This window comes from Homalodisca vitripennis, chromosome 4, assembly GCF_021130785.1.
Source record: "Homalodisca vitripennis isolate AUS2020 chromosome 4, UT_GWSS_2.1, whole genome shotgun sequence".
Lineage (NCBI taxonomy): Eukaryota > Metazoa > Arthropoda > Insecta > Hemiptera > Cicadellidae > Homalodisca > Homalodisca vitripennis.
In genome coordinates, this window is record NC_060210.1 from 121,052,588 (window position 1) to 121,076,912 (window position 24,325).

General features: G+C 34.3%; 1 protein-coding gene across 3 annotated transcripts; it reads right to left on the reverse strand.

Annotated features, from left to right (window-relative positions):
• Positions 1 to 1,013: 1,013 nt before the first annotated feature.
• On the reverse strand, positions 1,014 to 24,305 carry LOC124360060. Of its 3 annotated transcripts, none has more exons than XM_046813320.1 (11): positions 24,080 to 24,305; positions 19,660 to 19,768; positions 19,137 to 19,238; positions 17,762 to 17,878; positions 13,355 to 13,505; positions 10,989 to 11,114; positions 7,317 to 7,412; positions 7,049 to 7,239; positions 6,092 to 6,181; positions 2,973 to 3,201; positions 1,014 to 1,491 (listed from the first exon to the last, which is right to left on the reverse strand). In XM_046813320.1, the coding sequence occupies exons 2-11, from the start codon at positions 19,741 to 19,743 to the stop codon at positions 1,298 to 1,300; spliced, it is 1,380 nt and encodes a 459-aa protein (XP_046669276.1). In that variant the 5' UTR covers positions 19,744 to 19,768; positions 24,080 to 24,305; the 3' UTR covers positions 1,014 to 1,297. The 3 variants fall into 3 exon arrangements, with proteins under 3 accessions (XP_046669276.1, XP_046669277.1, XP_046669278.1); XM_046813321.1 differs by having other exon boundaries at positions 24,184 to 24,303; XM_046813322.1 differs by having other exon boundaries at positions 7,049 to 7,227; positions 24,080 to 24,301.
• Between the last annotated feature and the right edge of the window lie 20 nt (positions 24,306 to 24,325).

A 24,325-nucleotide genomic window follows, 5' to 3' on the forward strand; every position in this document is an offset into this window, starting at 1 on the left:
GTAAAAACTATACGTGGAAAATTGATAATAACAGTATTCGACCTGGTATTTTAGATTAGCAATTCTGATTCCGATTTAAATATTATAAATACGTCTTCAAAAGAATAAAACACTCGTTCACTAAAGTCTCCTAGATGAAGATAATTGATTGGTAATTTAAATATTTTTTATATTTAAATAAGTAACACGTGATAGAAGATATGCCAAATGTAAGGGGTTCTACACTTACGTATGCAGCCTGTAGACACACCTTGCTTCATACAAACTATTAATTTGAGATCAGTTCCGCATCCATTCATTGCCTAGATAGAGTAAAGTCGGTGAGACGAGTTTTAACTAATTGGCAGGATACTCCATGAAAGCGCGAAACAAGACTGTCCAGAATTGTTGAGGCATAAGACTTTTTATAAATTGCTTTAAAGAAGAAAAATAGAGAGAGACCATTGGCATGCAAACATTTAGGGTGGTTTAGAATCACATTTCTTAAGTTACAGAGACCGAAAAACTATCAAGAGAGGAACGGGTTACAACTTAAAAGTTAAAATAAGACCTCCACCTCAGCTGAAAAGAAAGGCTGTGGCTCTCTAACCGAGGATTGTTTCATTCCCAGGGAGGTGAATAAACATTTTCAAAAGGGCGTGGGCAGGCTCTTTCTTAAACATTTAGTAAAACCAATTAAAATACCATCGACGTTGAGAGAACTCACTGAAATAAAGTATGTCACGTTTGAAGAATTATTACCTCACACGACATGACAAAATAAGTGGGTATATGTCCAAGCTCGACACTCGACACTTTCCTTTAAGAGTGGTAAACCCGGAGTGGTCAAAGAATGTACACCTCCTCCTCCCTGTGATACATTACTTACTTAGGTAACTATTCATAGGTAAATGTGCTAAATGTAGTCTATAGTTAAACTATAAGTATCTGGTTAAAACAAAAAATATATGTTCATTACATGCTAAAGAATTTTAAGGAATTGGGAAAGGATATTAAATAATGGACAGACCAGATTAATATTACTCAAATATAAATTTATTGACAGTGTAATAGCCTGTTAAGAAGGGCTGATTTCAAAAACACATTTAAAACGTTTATTATTCTATGAATATTATTTTATCAGTGATTGAACAATGGAATAACAACAAAGTACGGCCGTTGGTTGGATTAGTGCAAGACAACAAGTACTCCAATGCGCCAGTTCCACCAGAAACTATATTATATTGTATGTTTTAGAACTGCGCAACAAACGAGGCACTTGTAAGTCAGTACCGAATCGCTACAACTAACAATGGGTCTACATGAAAAGAGACTCTCGCTGTTTGATACGGATGGAATGGCTGTAATGGTGTTGCAAGTACTGATGGCGATGAGTGACTGGTTGCTTCGTGATGTTCGCCATAGCACATCCCATTGCCAGCTCTACGGCACGACACAGCGTCTGGAAGCAGAACCACGGCCAAGGTTTGATATCGCTCGATACTGCCACACCTGCAATAATAGCACAGACCTTTAAATTGAGTGTATCAAATTAAGTAAATAATCTATTAAGGACTATTGTTATTTGTTGCAGAAGTTCCAACTGTAGACAGAAAAGTCCACGAATTGTCCATGACAATGCGTAGAATTTCTTTCATAACAAAGAATATCTTATTTTTGTCTTCGACTCCTTTATATCGTTTTTATCACTCAGATTATAAACTTACAATCATGCTATCATGTTGCTATCAGTCCTTTATGACTAATCGGTCCATTGTGAGATAATTGTGGATGTAGCACGATCTGGCATTGAAGTCTTGCATAAAAGTCTCTTTCTTGTGTAAGTTTGTCTTTACAATGGTCTCCACAAATAGGCAAACATCTGAACATGCCATTCAAACTCTTCAGAGCATCTCTGCACATTTTCTTGATTTGTTAATGTGGCGTTTGTAAGTGTCTCCTTAGGAGTCTGACCTGTTAAATGATCATTCCATTTCACTTCTTTCTTGTTGTTACTTACTCTCACTGTTGACTAAGATACCTTATGCAATCCTGTCATTACCTATTTAAGGCAGGTAGGATCGTTCACTTTATTCATGCTCGTGATCTCTTTCCTTAACGCTCTTGCACGGTTTGGTTAGGTTCTTATCTCATATTGTGGGTTTCCGTGTTCTATTCTCATTTACATCAAACTTTCTAGTTTTTGTCACTACTTTTCTAGAAACGTTGGATTGTTTTTTGAACTCCTGATTTAGATACAGGGTTTCGATTGGGATGTGTCATTAAATAAATTCCTTTATTCATCGTAAGATCTTATTCTCCGTAGCCTCGCATCATCAGAATCACAATACGCTCTTGCTCACTTAAGCACTCCATTTCAACGTGAAGTATCACAAAACACGTCTTAACTTTGTTAACTCCAACCAGAAATTGAACCTGGACTTCCTATAAACTGATAATAGAAGGGAGGACTGCCCTGCAGCAGGTACTAATTGTAACACAGTTTTGAGTTTGTAAGAAAAGTGGTTGTCTATTGAAGTTATTTACCTTCTGAATATGATTGTTCATGTTTTGCCTCTATTAATTTTTAATTAATTTTATTGAGCTGCCATCTTGTAATAGGTTGAGATAAAAAGCTCTAGTTTCCATTGTCCGTCTTCTTTTATCAGGATCTTTCAAATGAGGTGTCACTTAATGGGTTTTTATATTTAAACATTTTGAGCCCCCAAAATTCCATTTTGGGGAAATGGGCAAAGTTGTAACAGTAACTGAAAAGTTCATTTCCTAGAAAGGTATCCGGAATTCCATCTCTCCATCTTCATCCATACAAAACAGAGTGTATCCATACACTGTATACTCACACTGTATATAACATTCCTAGGGTCTGTCACCTACCGTAAGGACTATTCGGTTGGCAGAGGTGGTCAGGAACAGTGTAAAGCTTAATGTAGTTTTCTGTTATGTTACCACACATAGCATTGCTAGTAACCTACCGTAAGGGCCAAACAGCTGGAAGAGGTTGGCCAGGCACAACGTGAGGCCAAGGATGGCTGTGGCGTAAGTGACTCGCAATACTGTGGTCACCTGCTTCTTGCGTGAGGCCGGGGTCGGATGAGCTGGTGTGGGGGCGAGGCCACTGTCACTGTGAGCCGCCGCTCTGTTCACGTAAGCTATGTGGTTCAATATCGTGTGTAGGGTCAAGTCTGGTACACCACTCTCCACCTGTTGGTATAGGCAACTGTTAGGGTTGTACCAAAACTTAGCGTCATTACTACGGAACCACGATAAAGATCCTAAAGAAGGGAATATTAGAGAGATGGCTTCTAAATTTTCCAGTGATAGAGAATTTAATCCTTGATAATCAAAGCGGGAATCTTCAAATTATGAAAATGCTTGCAGTTACCCTCAAGCTTTATCGACATCAGGGTTTGGAGGAAATTTGTAACCACTTTGAATTTTCAAACCAATCCCAGTTCGTGGAAAAATACCTACATTTATGATACGAAGGTTCTCCAGTCAGCCCCATTGAATACAAATTTACAAGATGTGGCCGTTAAATAATGCTTCATTTTTAAAGGAAAAATGTCAAAATAATATAAAAAGTTAGCAATTTAAAATAGGTTTTGTTTTAAAGAAATACTTCAACTCATCCTGAGATTTTAAGATAATTACCGTAGACAGTTTCAAAAGTGTATTGTATAGTGTAATATAACCTATTTATCATCATAGATCAAAATTGAAAAACTTCCAGTCATAAAAACTGATTCTATCATAACCTTTTCAAAATCTACAGTAAGATTTCAATGTGATGTGTACAAAACGTATTGAAAAGTACACTATACACTGGGATATTCATAGGGGTGACAGTAATGATAAAACTTTTAGAAATCAGATACAGAAATGGATAAATTTTTCTCCGAATTTCAGGCAATTTAGGAAACCCCAGATTCTCTGCTCCATGTACTCTAAACAAAAAATGAAAACCCCAACAATTCAATACATTAGGACCCGAAGAAAATAATCTGCTTAACATTAGATTTTAAATTCAAATCTTAAGGATGATAAAAACGTACAAGGCAATAGTTAAAAAACATTACCTGGAATAACCGTATATTCCCATCGATAGAGTAAAGATTATAAATTCAAATGACACTGAACTCAGCCATTGTTAGATTAGGTTAAACGCACGCCAGTCTTAAGGTCAGAATGGGAGGCTTCGCTTTTGCCGATTAGAAGCTTACCTTGAACTGCCTAATTACATTATAGTACTTTGCACATTCTTGTGAATTTCCTTGTTCAGCTAAATTTATATCTGTAATATTTGTGTTCTCGATATTTGAAGTAACGTACAGTATCTTTTAATCTATAGTTTATTAAAATGTATAAGTTGTAGATTTTATCATTGTTCATAGTGAAGACAAATCTCATTTTGTCGGTCTATCTTTACAATATCTCGAGAACGAACTAAATTACAGACTTGAAATTTTACAAGAAGCCTCATATCTACACAAGCAACATCGTGTTCCATAATGGTCCATTGCACTCCAGGGATTTAGCTGAGCATCAGCGAACATTTTTACATTGGTCTTATACGTAACTACGATGGTAACGAGAAAATCTCAGAATAAATAGATTTGAAATGAACTGATTACAATCGTGTGACATTTTAACATGTGGCAGAGTAACGCATGCAGCCTAATGTAATGAGCTATAAACCTGACATTTAGCATGCAACCTCAGCGAAGGCTGTTACGCGATACGTGGTGAGGCGTATTCCTACTTTGTATTAGACTACACTGCAAATAGGAAAATACGAGTAGCTATCTTAATGTAGGAACAAATTATAAATCAAAGAACGATTTATTGTTTTTAGTACTTCTCATCAAAGTTTATTTGCGATTGTATCCACCCTGCACCATGCCAACCATTCCGTAAGGCAACTACAATTATTTTCACACAGAACACTAAAAGTTGCCAACGACGTTATTTTTCCCCAATTAGATCTTGGATGAAATAAACAATTCTTCAGGGACTTGGCTTCAGTAAACGCCTACATGGAGGCTCCAACGAGTCCCTGAACAAAATGATAGAGTCACGGGTTACTAAAAATATAACTTTTTTGAAATATTAAATTTTTGATTCAGTGTTTTTGAACCGGTAGCCCATTTTAACCAATGAACCATCGAGAGATAACCAGATTTTGGAGCAGTTAACCTATAGATCTGATAACAATTTGGTCACGTTAGCGAAAAGGTAAGATGAGTGTCGGATTGAAAAAATGGAAAGGCCATTATTGAAGACCTGGAAAAGAAGTGCTAGAGCGGTCGAACTAAGGTTAAAGAAGCAATTTGAAAAAGAGGTTGAAGGTCTTTATAACCCAGCATATGCTTCCGTATTTTACTAAACATAAGTGTTAATACAACTATTAGTATTTGTAACTTAAAATAAGCTATCTAAAAAAAATTCAATTTTGATAACAAAGAGACATTTCCCTAGGTATTGTGTTATGTTGAAACATATTAATAAAAATTGTTCCTTTTACAACTACACAACTTGAAATAAATTAAATAAACTGTAATTTCTAGTTTTTATTTAAAAGTTTTATATCTAAAAATGTAAAAGCTAACATTTTAAAAACAGCTATTAATTCATTTGAACATATATTTTATAAATATTAAAATTGTATATTTTTAATAAGAAACAAAATAAAAAGAATTGTGGCTCTATCTGTTATGGTTCCTGAAATAAATGTAGGTACATAAAGGTTACCAAATTGACATGCGCAAGTATTAGCCATCCGTCTCAGAAGATATAAGAAATTCATATCCACAGAAGGACACACAAAAGGTTATAACGTGCATCTGGGTACATTCCTTAATGCTAAAACATAAATAATATGAAAATCACCTTTGGTTTTTATGTAGCTTTAGTAAGAAAAATACATTGTATAAAGCCAGTTTTAATGTCTCATTAAGGTTTTCAAACATATTGTTTTCATTTTAATATTTATTGGCTATGAATTATTTAAATACGGTTTATAATAACATTTCTTCATGCATTGGTGTAAATACTATTACTGTGACTTCTAATACATATTTACAACACGATATACCGGTTCTTGTTGAGGAAGTAGAGTCGTTTCTGCTGTGATCTGGTTTTCGTCTTCTTCCTTTGGCTTTCGTCGTTTAAAACTTATCTTCGTCTGTAAAATAATGTAATATGCAATGAATTCATGAAGTAGTTAATCTGTGATCTTTACATTTGTGGTACATATGCTTTCAGATGTTTGAAAAACAACATTTTAGATCGCAGAGTTTGCAAGATGCATAATAAAAACTACAACAACCCCCAATGTTCATAGAACATAAGGATGAGGAGAAGTAGTATTTGTAATTAGTAACATAGTAAAAACTACAAAAAACTCCAAACTTTGGTAGAAATCAATGGGTATGGGCATAGGGGTGTACCAACTTTACAAACTAATTATTAAATAACATTACATTTGAGGTTTATATATTTGCAAGGTTATAACTGTAGTTACCAAAACTCCAATTAATTGTGGCATAACAGAAATGAAATATAACTAATCTATATGTCGGCATTTCTTGTTGATGCTAATAGAAATAATCACAAACGGATGCCTTAAAATCTATTTCGATAATAGATTATTTAAATGTAAGATGCAATAATTTTATCAATGAAGGAAACAGTTTTTTCCGAACATTTGCCATCTTTCAGTGAAACAAAAATCAGTAACACTACGTTTCGAGATCTGCAATATGATCTCTTCTTCAGGTAAATACTAACCTTTGGCATTATTTTAGTATTTGTTTATTTTAGCCTAGTGTGTAATTATGTGTTAGGTTAGTATTTACCTGAAGAAGAGATCAGATTGCAGATCTCGAAACGTAGTGTTACTTAATTTTTGGTTCACTGAACGATGGCAAATGTCCGGAAAAATCCTGTTTCCTTCACAATCCTTCCATCGTAAAAAAACTTAAAACAAAGAATTTTATCAATAATTGAACAAATATGTTACGTTACTATCTTTCACCCTTTAGGGACTCACTCTGCTGAGGACATCTGCTGCAACTCCCTCTTCTGCACGCCAACTTAGATTCTTCTTGAGTTTGGTGACCTCGGTACCACCTTCGGCTCCTGACTCCGATGACTGACTCTTTGTCATCTTCAAAACACTGTTCTGGCGGCTCGTGGACGGAGCGCTCTCCAACCGGGAGTAGGTTGGCTCTGAAGCAAAAGCTAAGATTACTTTTGAAGTTCACTTACAATTATTACATTAACTACGGCAGATCGACTGTGAGTTGTTAAAATCTTACTGGAAGGATTGGCGGCATCGTCCATGCTCGATGTTGAAGGCTTGGAGAGTGACCGAGGTGAGAGTGGAGGTCTGGCATTTCGAGATGTTGCTTCATCTGGAACATTCATTGCCCAGTCTTATCGTCTAGTTAAGCTTCTACATCACGCCATTTCTCAAGTAAAGTATAAGAAAGGATCTGGTGTCTCTCCCTTCGTCTGATAAAACAAACAACTTAAGTTACTAATTCCTTCTCTTCTGGACACTCGGTAATTTGACCTCCGTTGAACTCTCAAATTAGTGCTCCCCCCTTTGTCCTTCTCCCTTTAATAATATCAGCAATCACATCCTTGAGCAACCCGGGCCTTATATCTTTGACTTACTATTTATACGACTTCCAGATATAGCAGAAAAGTTTTAACTACCTAAGGGACGATAATTTCCTCGTAGTTCTCTACATCCCGTTGAACTATTACTTGTACAATATAAATTTTTAACAATTTCCACCTCTTATTTCTCCTAAATGTATTTAAATCTGCTTTTCCAAGAATTCTCGGTTTCAACAACATTATTGTAGCCTTGGAAATTGGAGGTTTCATCGATAAACCGTTCTCACAAGCACAAAGAACGGCCTAGGGTTACCGTTCTAAACATGAAAAACTCCATGGCAATGATGTGACATCCTCATCAAGGTGATATTAAAATTACAAAAGTTATTTCGGCAACTTTATCTTAGGCACGAACGAATTAGATTTTTAAACCCACAGGTTTTCCCCATATCACACACTAGTTAGATTATAGTAGCTTGGCAGTAAGTTTTGACTACTCTGGCTTAATTTAGAGACTACTTCACCAAGCTTAAGGTAGAACACCGACTTATTACACTTTAATGGTAATCCTATAATGCCAAACACAATGTAGGATTAGGAGTATACCGGATTTGCTCGCAACCATATAAACGCAACATTAATGTAGGATTAGAAGTATACCAGATTTACTAGCAATCCTACCTCATCAACCTCGCGGTGGGGTTAGGGGTACCTCAGTATGGTAACTCCATCTCGCCAGTCTCATTGTAAGATTGGAATACAAATTGTCTAAAATCAGAGCAGAAAAAGTACTCCGTAATGTTAGAATGTACATGTATTATTATTTATTTTCAAACGAACAGAATAACAGAGTGTTAGGAAAGATTGTCAGTCACTTGAGAAAACGAAAATAAAAGTCTGACAATCCTATTTCCATTGATAGGGATATTAATAATGGGTACGGTGGAAGTGTCTTTAGTGTAACCTGCCAAATGGAAACTGTCCAAAACCTAATTGGAGTGTCGCGGTGGCTGGAAAGTAAAATATTTTTCCTTCTCGACGTATCTCAGTCATTAAGCATCTTAAAGCAAATCTGAAAATTCTCTCGAACTTTCAGGCTACATTGCGCTCAACCCCGTACATTTATCGGTATCTCCCTAGGTTTAGAAAAGTAAAAAACAAAATACTACTGACTGCAATAACTACCGTAACATGAAATTAATGCACACGCATGTCCTAGATCATTTCATTAGCCAGTCTCATAAAACACAATTTAAATGTAGAAGCCATTACAATTTAGTGCAAAGATGTTATTTTCACTTATTACATTTAGCAATGAAGACCAAAAATTGCAATTTAAATGCTTGCTATTATATGTAGTCATAACGAATAATTACTAAAGTTGTTGTAAATGACTTAAAAATTCTAAAAACCTTTTTAATTATGATACTACAGTCTGTGGTAGATGTAATAGCAGACATTTTACTGTTTCTTTTCTAAAATTTGTTAATCTAAAAAAGATAACAAATATGCAACAAAAATGTATTTGGAATTGCAGGCAATTACCGAAACCCTTTTCATTTCAGGTCAAGTTGTGCAATAATCGAGATAAAAACTTCCATGCGAGCAGCCGCCGGCGCCGTCTGGAAAACTTTTATTGAGTGAGTCTAATTAACACGCCTAAGGCAAGTACATACATTTTAACCAAGTTAAGTTGGAGTTCGTTACAAATTAAAGTAGTTATAGAGTTCACTCGTGCTAATGCTGTTTTAATGTGTACTTCTTAAAAGTTTGTATCGTCAACATCATTAAATATAACAGAAGTTTTCGTAAATGCGCTGTAAATTATATAATCATTTAAATCTTTAATCTACGATGTTTAATAGCAAAGAAGAAAATATTTTCATCCGAAACTTTCAATGGTCATTAAACATTAAGTTCTGAAATGAAATATACACGAGTGTGAGTTAATAAATAACCTAGATATTTCAATGTGTTTTTACGTTTTAAGAATATCTCAGATAATACCAAGCACAGACAAAAGCCTACCATCTGGAAATTGTTATTATATTAGATTTTGCTAAGAACTTATATTGTGAAGGATGCAGGATTTCCGGACATTTGCCATCGTTCAGTGATACAATACAATTAGTAACACAACGTTTCGAGATCTGCTATCTGATCTCTTCTTCACAGATAAATATGGTTTAAATATGATTATTCGTTATCACCACACATAATAGCAAGCATTTAAATTAAGATGTTTGATCTACATTGCTAAATTTAAATGTGAAAATAACATCTTTGCATTAAATTGTAATGTCTTCCATATTTAAACTTATCTGTTGCAATAGGGAATACATAGGGTTAAACGTAAAGATAAAATAACGCAAAGAAAACGCGATAAAAGGGCTAACAGAAAAGTTTACAATTGCACATCATTGTTGGCCATAAGACTATCGTATGGTTTGGGATGAAACTAACATATTGCATCGTGAACTTAATTTTTTTTTTAAATAAATTAATTGAGGCTGCATACATAATAATAAAAACGGCCCACTCCCGTCCATCCTTTTTTCCGCCATTTTCTCCCGTAACGATCGCCATTTACTATTGGCCTCTGGTCAGTTATATTTATTTTGATGGCCGGTGAGTGCAGACCTACAGTGACCTGTATTCTGTAGTTCAGTTTTAATAATTAGTGTTTAATTTTTATTAAGTGCATGGAATAGACTTACAACATGGCTGTTGCAGTTCCTGACTTATGCGTGTCACAACGCTCTGGTACGTTTTGTTTACTTTAAGCTATGTTGTAGTAATGCATTAGTTTAGTCATTTACCTGAAGAAAAGATCAAATTGCATATTTCGAAACGTTATGTTATTGATTGCTTATGTATTTCCTATTGCAACTACAGTTTATACTGTAAACACAGTTTTATAGTATACCAGTGATCTCTGAGGAAGAGATCGGATTGCAGATCTTGAAACGTTGTATTACTGATTGTATTTTATCACTGAACGATGGTAAATCTCTGGAAACCCATGTTTCCTTCACAATCCTTCCATTGTCAAAAACATATTTCAAATTAAGAACTTATATTAAGTTACTATATACCAAGTGTAAATCCATTCATATACTACTCGATCATTGTCGCTCTCGCGTGCGTTGTGTGTGTGTGTGTGTGTGTGTGTGTGTGTGTGTGTGTGTGTGTGTGTGTGTGTGTGTGTGTCTGTGTTTTTTGAAGGGCTAAATTAGAAAGAAACTTATAAGTATGGCTTTACTATCAAAAAGACTATTGAAGTACGAAGATATCTGCAAATCTACCTTACACAAAAATTGAAAGTATCTGAAAACAGTTTCCAAGATTTAATCATTGATGTTCACCTTGATTCGGCATGTTGCCAGATCTGCTGTGGTGAAGGTTGGGCGCCAACAGAGTCGGTACCAGAGCAGCGGCCACTGATGTTGCTAGATTGTTGTAAGGCGCCAACATCGCCAACTGCATTATTCCTGCGACAATACAATCATGCAGTTTCTGCTAAATTTTCATAATTATTTCCTCCTCTCTTTAGAGCAGTCCTTCAATTCTAATTGATACAAACTTGAATTAATATGATATACTCTAACAATAATAACTTAATCAAGTTTGAAGTTAAAGATTTGTAATATTGTTGCATCATATACTAAATAATTTAACAAATATGTAGTTTAATTTTGATATTATCAGACATTATTAAAAAAAAATATTTTGGAAATAACACGAATTCCCTTTACATTCCACATTATTCCCGAATCAAACGCTGGGGATTTTAATCTGGAAAATACGTTATACTATAAAATTACAAATATAAAACTAGCATAATGATCTAATTTAAACCACGATCCATTCTAATGGCTGTTTCCTCGTAATACTATGTGTTGGCCAATAGAACTCATTCAATATGAACTGACCTATAGACATTAACTAGACAATTCGGTGTGTACACAATACTATAACTGTAGAATATTGCGGTCATTCAGTTCCATGATCTGATGCCAAGACGAACCTTTAATGATCCTATTCCACATGGGGTGAGCTATTCATTGGCACGTTGCCAAACTTTGTAGGATTTCCAGCATGAAAAGGATACAATTTTTATAAATGCCAACTAATTTTCTTCACCAAGAGTACTGAGTAAATTTCTATGAGTTAGGTTTTTTAATTTCAAGGTTTTGGGTCTTAAGCTGTACTGATTTTTAAACTCCTTATTTTATTTTGAGTCCCACAAAAATATGCTTATGAATTGAGTACGTATTTATATTCCTTATTTTGGTGCATTCATGGCCTGCGTGCGACAATTGTTTGTGCCAGAATTCGGATCGTTCCTTTTTATTAGTGGGATTTCTCTGCATCTGTAGAGAAATTATTGTATTGCGTAGGCGATGTGGTATCAAGTGAACCTCTCTCTAAAAAAAAAAAAAAAAAAAAAAAAAAATGGAAATCTGGTTTAGTATTACTGATGAGTAGATTTCGTAGTAACTTGGTTAAGTGTAATTAATGGAAGCAAAATGGGCAATATGAAAACCAGTCTTGTGATTTTGGAGCAGTTGCTCAAACTATAGACTATATATGGCCGAATGTCAAATTCAAGGATAAAATCGAGAAATGTCAAAGCCGAAGCCATTCGGCGATTTATGTAGGTATCAGTCAACATCTTTGGCTTTCTACACCACTCACGAACAATACTACCGCTCGTAATGCTTCTCCGTAAATACGGTACATTCTCCGATGGATTTGTGCTGCTCTATTATCTTCTGCTTCCAGGAAACGAATAAAACTCCTCAATTCACATTTGGCGGGAGAATAAATAGAGACGGGCGTGGTTACGTGACTGCAGCTCAGCGCAAACTAGCTATTTGAACTCTACAGTAGCAAATATTCTAGGGGGAATATGCGCGATCGACTACGCAAAAAAAAAAAAAAAAAAAAAAAAAAAAATGGTCCTTGTACTATTCTTACCTATGATCTTCCGAGTATATGTATTATTACGTATTATTTGATGTTGCTATATGACGTCACGTGCTTTTGAAATGCGAGATGTCCAGTTCTGTTTGCTGTAAGAACGTGATCACGTGACGAGATAAGGTGCAGAAGATTTACACATTTCCTTGGTCCACCAGTTCAAGAATCCCACCTTAATATCACGTATTGTTTGATATTTAAATATTACTTCGTACCTTTGTACTGATGGATACAGTCCGGTTCTCTCTGGAGTAGGCTTCCAGATAAGTTTTGCAGGAGTACCAAGTATCATGAGATTTTCGATGTAAAGGAACGTGAAGTTACCTCTAACCAAAAATAAAGTGACCGATAGTTAATTCCATGTATCATTAAATCCATTGAGATATGAAGTCATACATGTTTACTGCACAGTGCAGTTATATCTGAGATAGGCTTCCAAATACGTTCTGCAGGAGTACCAACCATCATGTGATTTTCGGTCTAAAGGAACGTGAAGTTACCTCTAACCAAAAATAAAGTGACCGATAGTTAATTCCACGTATCATTAAATCCAGTGAGACATGACGTCATACATGTGTACTGCATAGTGCAGTTATATCTGCGATAGGCTTCCAGAAACGTTCTGCAGGAGTACCAACCATCATGTGATTTTCGGTCTAAAGGAACGTGAAGTTACCTCTAACCAAAAATGAAGTGACCAATAATTAATTCCACGGATGATTAAATCCATTGAGATATGACGTCATACCTTTGTACTGCGTGGTGCCCGGGTCTCTCTGCAGCAGGATGCCAGACATGTTCCGCAGGAGTGCCATGACGCGGTAGCCGGCATACAGGAAGGTGCAGCATAGGAACACACCCCACACCAAGAAGGAAGTCTCCAAGATCAATCGTACCAACTGTGCAAAGCAAAACAACAAAAACTTATATGTATATTAAACTGTAAACATACAACATGTTCACCTGTTGATATTTTAGTGAGCTAATTATTTGTTTAATTTGAAGCATTATGCGTTTGTTTTACTGCGATGACTAACCAATAATGCTATAAAACTAAAATAACAGTTTGTTTCTATTCGGATTTGTTTACTTTCGTCACGTTTTCACAAAAAGGTATGTAGAGTAAAAGTAAAAATTTAAGGTTGTATAGTGAATAAATCAAATTCAGAACTCAGTGAAAATATGACTTAATTTCTTTAGTCATAGGAGCACTGCTACCTTTTATTTAATGTTTAGTACCGAGCCTCAATAGTAAATAAGTAAAAAAACAACAATAACAAAAATATTATCGATTTGATGATCAAGATTTATTTTTTAGTTTCTGATAAAAAAAACTATTAAATATGCTTACGCCTTTAGCTAGGAACAACAGTTATTATTAAATGTAACTGGTATTTTGATAAGAATATATGATTATTATATTCTTATCAAAATACCATACGAATGCGACAGGCGGGCCGATACATTGCATATATATATATATATATATATATATATATATATATATATATATATATATATTGCATAGTAGCAAGAATAACCAGATTGTATAAATCTAAACAAATAATAAATAGTTGGTGTTATTGATAGTAAATAATGAATACAATTGTTGGTTTATACCCGTGAGCTTTCCTGTAAGAATGAATTTGCGGAAAGGTTAAAGTCATTAAGTTCTTATGGTTAAGCAGTTTTCCTCATCTGATCTTAATTAATTCGTCGGATTAAGGCTAATTGGTTTGAGGTCTGTTGTGGGCGGGTTTGCGTTTGGATTCGGAGTCTGCGGTTGGAAATTGTGGTTGCGTTTTGATCATGTAGTGACGAGGAAATGTTCGAATGTGGCTGTCAGGTTATTTTGGTTATTACACAGGATTACTCTTCATACCGATGTGTCACGCAAGTACAACAGTGGGGTAAAATAAATATATTTTCTCTATGATCTGAAATTCATTTTATAAGATTTATAGACAAGTTCCACAACGCCCTGCACTTTGGTTTAGTTTAAAACATAGTAATTCCTTTAAATATGTGCGCTTCGTAATGATGTAGCCTATGCTATTTGTTTGTAGCCTATCCAATTCCATCTACATTTTTACTAAGATGTTCCATGTAACCATTTCCTAACTCCTATAATACGACTATCAAGGGAGACTAGGGAGTGTAAACCAGGACTGGGGACTGTTTAGCGTTTTGAAACTTTAATTACATTTTATGTCCCATTTTATAGACAAATGTGAAAAGATAAAATGGGGGATAACTTTAGTTAATAATAGGTGTTGTTGCCAAAGTCAACAATTGTAGCTTTTGGCTCATCGTGAAGTTCCTTGTACATCACACTGGATACGTCAATACATGTGCTCCGTTTTATGGTCGACCTACCGCTTCCATAATAATCAGATATTCTTATAAAAATACCAGGTACATTTAATAATAACTGTTATCCCTAGCTAAAGACATAAGTATATTTAATAGTCTTTTCAATAAACTAAAAAAATAAATCTTGATCATCAAATCGATATTTTTGTTCATGTTGTCGTTTTATTTATTTACGCTTGAGGCCCTGTACTAAACATTTAATAAAAGATAGCAGTGTTCCTATGACTAAAGAAATTAATTAATATTTCAAAGAAATGCTAGTATTTAATAAATTGAAACATTATATTTCAATTTATTAATACAGGCTCAGATCACCAGAATGTAATGCGTACAAACTTTTCAATTTTCAAAATTGTTTGTAAGTATGTTACATTAGTAAAGTAGCGAAATTGCAGTGTTAAACGGTTTATTTCCGAATCTCTAGCCACAGTTCTCGCAAGCAACTATCGGAAATTGGTTTCGAGCCGCTCTCGAGCGTCTGTTTAGGCTTTTTGTGTCGGATATAAAACTTGCGCAATTCCTTGTCAAAGCTTTCAGCTTGAACTTTCCTTTTGAATACTTTCATTATTAATTTCTACCGTTAAAAATAGTAGTTTATTTTTACGTCAATAACCATTCATTTCAATATAAATTTTAAACGAGGGTTCACTTATCATACGGCATGCATCTCATAAAAACAAAGTTAAATTTGAAAATAAATACATTTTTGGATGGAACTAAACACTTTCAATTATTAGTATAAGTACCTATTAGGTCTTATAAAATTGAAAACCCCTCTAAAATAATTTAAAACTTATTTGAGCAGATAGATTTTTATTATGTAGCTTTGATTTAGTGAATATAATTCCAAAAGTTTAATTTGACAGATTGAAATTTAATGGCCGTTATAATTGTATTTATAGCCTGGAGAGTAAAACCATATGGTATATTCGGTGGTTTTGTTCATGTTCACCATCAAAGTCGGTTAGAGCCTAAAACAAACCTTTGGATTCAAATTTGCTAAATTCTGATAGTGAGGGTATAAATAAGTTTTAATAACGCTCGTTATGTATCGTTTCTGTTAGAATGTTAAGGATTTAAAAGTACTTACATAGAAGTTGTGGTAGATCGCGAGGATTATGTCGAAACCAACCACGCATGTAAAGTGTGCCTCGTTCTGTTTATAGACAGAATGATAAATATTCAAAAGTACTCACATAGAAGTTGTGGTAGATCGCGAGGATTATGTCGAAACCAACCACGCATGTAAAGTGTGCCTCGTTCTGTTTATAGACAGAATGATAAATATTCAAAAGTACTCACATAGAAGTTGTGGTAGATCGCGAGGATTATGTCGAAACCAACCACGCATGTAAAGTGTGCCTCGTTCTGTTTATAGACAGAATGATAAATATTCAAAAGTACTTACATAGAAGTTGTGGTAGATCGCGAGGATTATGTCGAAACCAACCACGCATGTAAAGTGTGCCTCGTTCTGTTTATAGACAGAATGATAAATATTCAAAAGTACTTACATAGAAGTTGTGGTAGATCGCGAGGATTATGTCGAAACCAACCACGCATGTAAAGTGTGCCTCGTTCTGTTTATAGACAGAATGATAAATATTCAAAAGTACTCACATAGAAGTTGTGGTAGATCGCGAGGATTATGTCGAAACCAACCACGCATGTAAAGTGTGCCTCGTTCTGTTTATAGACAGAATGATAAATATTCAAAAGTACTCACATAGAAGTTGTGGTAGATCGCGAGGATTATGTCGAAACCAACCACGCATGTAAAGTGTGCCTCGTTCTGTTTATAGACAGAATGATAAATATTCAAAAGTACTCACATAGAAGTTGTGGTAGATCGCGAGGATTATGTCGAAACCAACCACGCATGTAAAGTGTGCCTCGTTCTGTTTATAGACAGAATGATAAATATTCAAAAGTACTCACATAGAAGTTGTGGTAGATCGCGAGGATTATGTCGAAACCAACCACGCATGTAAAGTGTGCCTCGTTCTGTTTATAGACAGAATGATAAATATTCAAAAGTACTCACATAGAAGTTGTGGTAGATCGCGAGGATTATGTCGAAACCAACCACGCATGTAAAGTGTGCCTCGTTCTGTTTATAGACAGAATGATAAATATTCAAAAGTACTCACATAGAAGTTGTGGTAGATCGCGAGGATTATGTCGAAACCAACCACGCATGTAAAGTGTGCCTCGTTCTGTTTATAGACAGAATGATAAATATTCAAAAGTACTCACATAGAAGTTGTGGTAGATCGCGAGGATTATGTCGAAACCAACCACGCATGTAGTGTGCCTCGTTCTGTTTATAGACAGAATGATAAATATTCAAAAGTACTTACATAGAAGTTGTGGTAGATCGCGAGGATTATGTCGAAACCAACCACGCATGTAAAGTGTGCCCCGTTCTGTTTATAGACAGAATGATAAATATTCAAAAGTACTCACATAGAAGTTGTGGTAGATCGCGAGGATTATGTCGAAACCAACCACGCATGTAGTGTGCTTCGTTCTGTTTATAGACAGAATGATAAATATTCAAAAGTACTCACATAGAAGTTGTGGTAGATCACGAGGATTATGTCGAAACCAACCACGCATGTAAAGTATGCCTCGTTCTGTTTATAGACAGAATGATAAATATTCAAAAGTACTCACATAGAAGTTGTGGTAGATCACGAGGATTATGTCGAAACCAACCACGCATGTAAAGTATGCCCCGTTCTGTTTATAGACAGAATGATAAATATTCAAAAGTACTCACATAGAAGTTGTGGTAGATCGCGAGGATTATGTCGAAACCAACCACGCATGTAAAGTGTGCCGTGATTATGAGAGACAGACAGGATTTGTTGCGCATCTTCTCTGGTCCGAGTTTCAACTACAACAGAACAATAAAAAAGAGAGTTTATATTCAAAGTTATTCATTATTTTGTTCAGTTAATATTGCAACTTCATAAGTACAACTGCAAAATCCAATACATATAAATAAATGAATATATTGCCCTATAATATGCCGCAAAAAGATGTTTCATCTTATAAGTTTTGAAATAAAAATAAACGAGTATAAATCCTGTAAAAATGTTTTTAAAGAAAACAAGGAGCTAAAAATAAAGAAGTGCAATTTGTAATCTGAGAAGATAAATTTTTATTCAAATCCAACACCACACATTTATGAAGACAGTGCTATATTTTAACTAGGTTAAAATGTTAATGAATTAAAAACATTGGATACAATTTTAAAGTATGACGCCGTTGTATATTTCAATTGTAAAAGGATGTGAATACTTAGAACTTAAACGATATACTGAATGCTTGAATTATTGAATTGTTTCGTTAGTAACGCAGATTATATAAACTCCTTTACAATACGATTCCTACTATCATCCTTTTTCAGGGGATTTTCAACGCCAACGGCATTTCTATTTGGTTGTTTCGAGGAATTATCCAAAACCCAAGGCATGTTATTATTGACCGCACAGGAATGGGACCCGCGACCAAGATCAGAACGCCACAAGCTCACAATGGAGGTCAACGCTTATTACTTTATACTCACTACTAAGCGGCTAACGTGGCAATAAATGTTTATTATAGCTACAAACAAACATTAAACCATTATTAACCATTATTTAGTGATTGTTTGTTATGTGGTAATATCGTATTCGACTATTCCATTAGCTATTATTGTATTTGTAAAGAACTAAACCACGTGACTGTTTTATTTTGTTGCTTACACAAAATTATACATTACATTTATTTAAAGACATAAATATTTACATTTATATAAGAGAAACATGTCTATATAACTTTTTGATTAAGTTTCTGCTATATGATTCTTTAAAGTTTGCACAGATTTCAAAACTGCATGATATCGGCAATGAAGAACTTTTGTATGCTCAGAATAAAAATATTTTTTTACTTTTAGTTACTTTTTATTTTTGAAAACTATGAGGGTGTAGTGGCTTGGATGTTTTGCTTGGAATAAACGTTCTAGACAAAACATTAGACCATCACATTTTATGAGTTCTAGGCATTACTCGCATAGGTAAACCTTTATTCAGGGTGTAGCCTATGTTTTTCGTTATAGCGGAGGAGTAGGACCCAAATTTATGTATAATCTAGACTACTTGTAAACTAACCTGAGTAAGGTGTAGAAATGCCAACTGCACCAATGAGAAGGCAGATATGATGCTGGGAAACCCAATATCCCACATGACAGAGCCAAAATATGCTGGCATAGTCTGGAAAAGTAAATTGTAATCATTTAAAGAAAGCCAATCTAGTATTTCAACATAGTTCTTATATATGTTAGTATGGCTTCCCGCTGGACAGTGCTACTAACTAATACAGCTCTTGGATATAAATTCTCCAAAAAGACTTGAGGCTTTAGGATCCACAAATGAGAAAAATTTTGTCCACACTAATATTTGGGACTAGTGAAAGACAATTCCACTGTTGTAAGTCACTCTAAGAGTGTACGGAATACCATGGAGTCTACAGTGAAGAGTATGCAAATGATTTTGTATTATATAATACCACATATTATGCACATGAACACAACCACTATTTGATAATAACGTGCTGATAGTTAAAGAAGTACCGTTCTATATTCTTTAGCTTGATTCAAAATTACATTAATGTGCTGAGTACAAATGTACTTGCCTCCTTCAGGTTGTACGGGTCGATGAACAGGGAGCCAGCTCTGGACGCTCCTAGGAGGCAGAGGAACACGTTGATCGTGGACATAAACGGTCTGCTAGTGATGAGTGATCTTGGAAAACAAACAAAGAAGTGGTTATTTGTCAGTGCTCTGTGCATAGACGCTAGGAGTCAATTCCCCACACGTTAAATGACAAAGAAATTCTTCCTGATTGTTTTCCCAAGGAGGTATAAACTTTGTGATATAAACCAAAGCTGCAGGGACTCACAGGATAAGGGATTGAGTCCTTCAATCTCAAGTGGGAATCCTCTTTAATCTTACTTTTAGTGCAGGTGGCTTCTCTGACGAGTTTTTATAATTGGAAAAGTTACGAGAGAGTGAGTTCAGGGAGTTGTTTTATCATTATGGTTATTAGATTGTACTACTAAGTTCTTAATACAATCTGACGTTAGGGGAGTGGAGAGATTGAATTTAGATTTTCTGACAGAGTACAGTCACTAAAACATCTCTTGGGCCTTGTGGTTATAATAAACGTATGCATATAGTAATTTAGTAATATGTAATCTTTATCGAATACTTTCCTTATTTTATGTGTTTTATCTAATTAACCTCACTTCCGACGCAGAGGCAGATTGTGTTACTTGTTAGACGACACAAACTGGCCGTCATTTCATCCATTCATTCAGCTATTCCCGAGCGTTTGTTCGTAAACCAAGAACCGTAAATAATGAACTAAAATTATTAAAAATTACAATTATTATTAATAATTACAAAGTGTTACTAAGTTTGTTCTTGTTGTATCAACTAGTTAAATATGGATATTTGACTAGTCAAGTAATTCTTTTCTGATCAAACAGTTCTTCTTTGATTAAAAAAAAAAAATATGGTTGCCTGTAAAGTCGGTTTTACGGGCGAAGATTTTACGTGACAACGTATTTTTCTTGGTAGAATATTTATTGATATGAATATTATTAAATTGCACAATAGGAACAAGGAATTGAATGAAAATAAGAATTGCACAAATTTTAACTATAGAAATATATTTTGTTTACTAACACATTGTACATAATTTGAAATTAATTAAAATTTGTTATTGTAAATGGTAAAGTTGAATAAAACATTTACTAAAATTGGAATTTGAAATTCTTGCTAAACACAGTTAAATTCTAACTCCGCGCGTGGTGATTGGTCGGTTTAGTTCGTTTGTTTGGTCGCACTGTTATGACAGGTTAGAGGTTATAATTTGTTATTTTAAATGTTTGACTAGCAATACGCGCTGTTTCTTCTCAATCGACTGAATTACGATTGATTGCAGAGTGATTTAAACTAATAATTTACTTAACACTATCAACATTTGTCAATAGTATGACATAACCTATAAACTCAGTTTCTCAACTTTTGTGTCAATCTAACAATTAATCAATCAATCATAGTTTACGATAATGAAATATCAGTGTACAATTATTTACCTTTATTGTTGTAGTTGTTGTAAATGACGAATCTAAGCACTCCACATTTTCACGAATAAACATAGTTATCTGCTTTATCCCGTGCGGCGGACCCACAGTTATCTGCTTTATCCCGTGCGGATCCCGTGCGGCGGACCCACTGGACGGGCATCGTAACGTTACCGGGCGTTACACTTTTTCATGAGTGACTCCGAGCCGCAACCTAATTTAAGACGTTGTCACGTCAAAATGTAAATGTTTAGGTTTGAGTCTAAATTCACGCTAGATGTCACCTGTGTCACTAGTGGCAACGCCTACACGCGCAAGAGCACACTCGTTTCCTTAAAAATAAATATGAATACATATTTGACTAGGTGTACGACCTCCAGTACTAGTAAAGTATTATTGGTACTTCATGCATCAGCAACCAATCTATTGAGGTATTCCCCATGTATTTTGATACTCCGTTATATTTCTATAAGTTCAAGCGTCCAGAAAATTAAAGGAAATTTATTTATTGTTAATTATTAGTATTATCAATTAATATTAAGGAAGTGTTTGAGCGATTATTTATTGTAGCTCTCAAATGGCTTAAATTCATTCAAATATTTGTGAAAGGCTAAAAATAGTTGAAACAAGTAATGCTCAAACAGTAATGTCATGTAGAAACAATGACAAGTGTCTTTTGGGCTGCAGTATAGTAAGCAGCCACCACCACAATAGCCAAATTTGTCAATTAGAAACGCCTAAACTACCGATTGAAACAATATTTTAGCTATAGTATTTTATTGCCAGCTCTTTTTAATGTATTTAATAACAATATTCATATAATTTCAACAAAGTAAAATCATTTGTATGTTATTTGAGCAATGGTCAGAAATACAATGGCGATGAACATGCGTTATTTGTGTCACAAGCTGCCACACGTTTAACCTTCAAAATAGTTAAAATTAATTATACTGCTTTGTTTGTTACATTTAATCAAAACAAAAAGCCCAGATAGTATTCATTCGCCATTAGATTATTACTTATGGATGTAACAAAGCGGATTTTTAATGTAATAACGTAATTCGGTTCGAAATTTTGGTTTAGGTAGTTTAGATAATCATAATCATATCGATGATTCGGTTGTGATGGTGGCTTATTATACTGCAGCCGACTGTTGGATAGAGTGGATGCGGAAAGGTTGGATTAGAAGCACGGGTCAAGGAGCTGAGCTTGCTGCCTGATTTCACACCGGTGATCACAAGAGCAGTACTTCCACGGCAAGGCTGGGTTGCATGGGGGGGGGGAGTTAACCTTGCTACCTTTGCAATTTTATTTCATCTGTATTTTGCTATTACACAATAGTGTATACCACTGTCCATACAAAATCTTAATTTTTATACACGGAGTGGTATTTTGGTACAATATAATCTTTAATTCCATCACCCATAGAGAATCAGTTTGATGTTTGTTTCTATAATCCCAGTAATGTTATGTGATTTATGATAATGAATGTTTTGTTGCGGCTTTTTGGTAAGTGTTTATAATGTGTCTGCGTTTTATTCGAGTCTTTATAAAATTTAGTACACATATTAGAATTGGAATATACAGTGGATAAGAATGTCTTTGGAATAGTCTATTAATTAAAAATTTTAAATCAATGTAATTTCGAATGCTCTAAAATGTTGGATAGAGTTAGCTCTAAAAAATAAAAAATTAATAAAATTATAATTCTTTTCGCCTTGAGGGCTTGTTAGTTCTCCAAATGTATTTTTTATCAATCTAAAGGAAGAAATTTGTTGTGCAGATTTATGACAGTGATAAGTAATTTAGTTACGATTGTAAAACATTAAAAAGAGTAAATAATACTATTTTTAGATGACAAAATAGTAAAGGTACTACCCAAAATAATAATGTATGACGTTTAAGTAACTTGTTCGGAACAAGTTGTAATAATACAGGAAAGATCAATGAATACAATTGTAATTGAATTGAGAAATATTTGAGAATCTACTATAAAATGAGAAATTGTTTGTCAATAGATGGGAATTCAGAGATAATATTGTTTTGAATTGTAAAACTGCAATGTGCAATAATATACTAAGAGTGAAAGTAACACTACTGTAAGGCCACAAAAGATCGCTAATCAACGACTTGTTGCATTCATGCAAAATTAAACATTACGACAAATGCATTATGGAAATATTCTGAAGATAGATTACAAAAGGATATAAATTAAAAGAGACATCTCAGTATTAATCATCAAAGTGTTCAAGAATTTCTTTCTTTCTCGTACTTAAGTAAGTACATGCGATAGAGAAAGGAAGCTGAAAATTACAGGAAAGCCAGTATTCATAAAAAGAATAATATTACAGTCTAAAGTCAATTTAAGAGAACACGAGGGTTAACTGCGGACCGCACATATGAGGCTCTACTTGTAACATGTGGCTAAAGTTTAAAACTGTGTTTTAATTCACAATACAGCTGTGTTTTGAGGTTGGGTTTATACGTTCGTCTCAAAACCTCATTTAAGTTTTACATAAAAACTCTAGTGTTCGAGTATGATTATTTCTTAGTATTAATGATTTACAATTAATATTTGTTATCAATATTAATATAAGAAAATGAATATTAACAAAAAATCTAGTTCATATCTACATTAGCATTATTATAGAGTCTAAAATAAAGTTTCCAATGTAAATAATTTTTGTGTTTAAGACGTTATTTTAAATAAATAGTCAGTGTAACATAACATAAGTAAACCAACATTGAATTTGGATATAAGTAAAATTACAGTATGCAATAGAATTGACAATTACTTTGATTCCTTTTAAAACAAAGGAATTATTAATTTTGGATAAAAATTTTAAAATATGATAATACAGTATATACAAAATTAAATTACAAAATGATGATATAATTGAAATCGATCAATATATTAAACAAATAGAGGTATGTAATTTGTAACATTATTTTTTATTAGACTTACCTAATATTAAGTATTGAGAAAAAGGCATAAAAGGCTAAGATAAAAAATGAGCATGCGAATCCGTATGCATGAAGGAGAAAGAACCATCTGAGGTGGTGACGCACTGTTTCCCAGGAGGGAGTCTCTTGCCCGCGCCAGTGACGATGTGAAGGGAGGTCACACAGCCAGCCGGGCCGTGCCGTCGTCGCGCTCCTCGTCACTGTCAACACACAGATAGGTCATATACTGAGTTATACAAGATAGTAG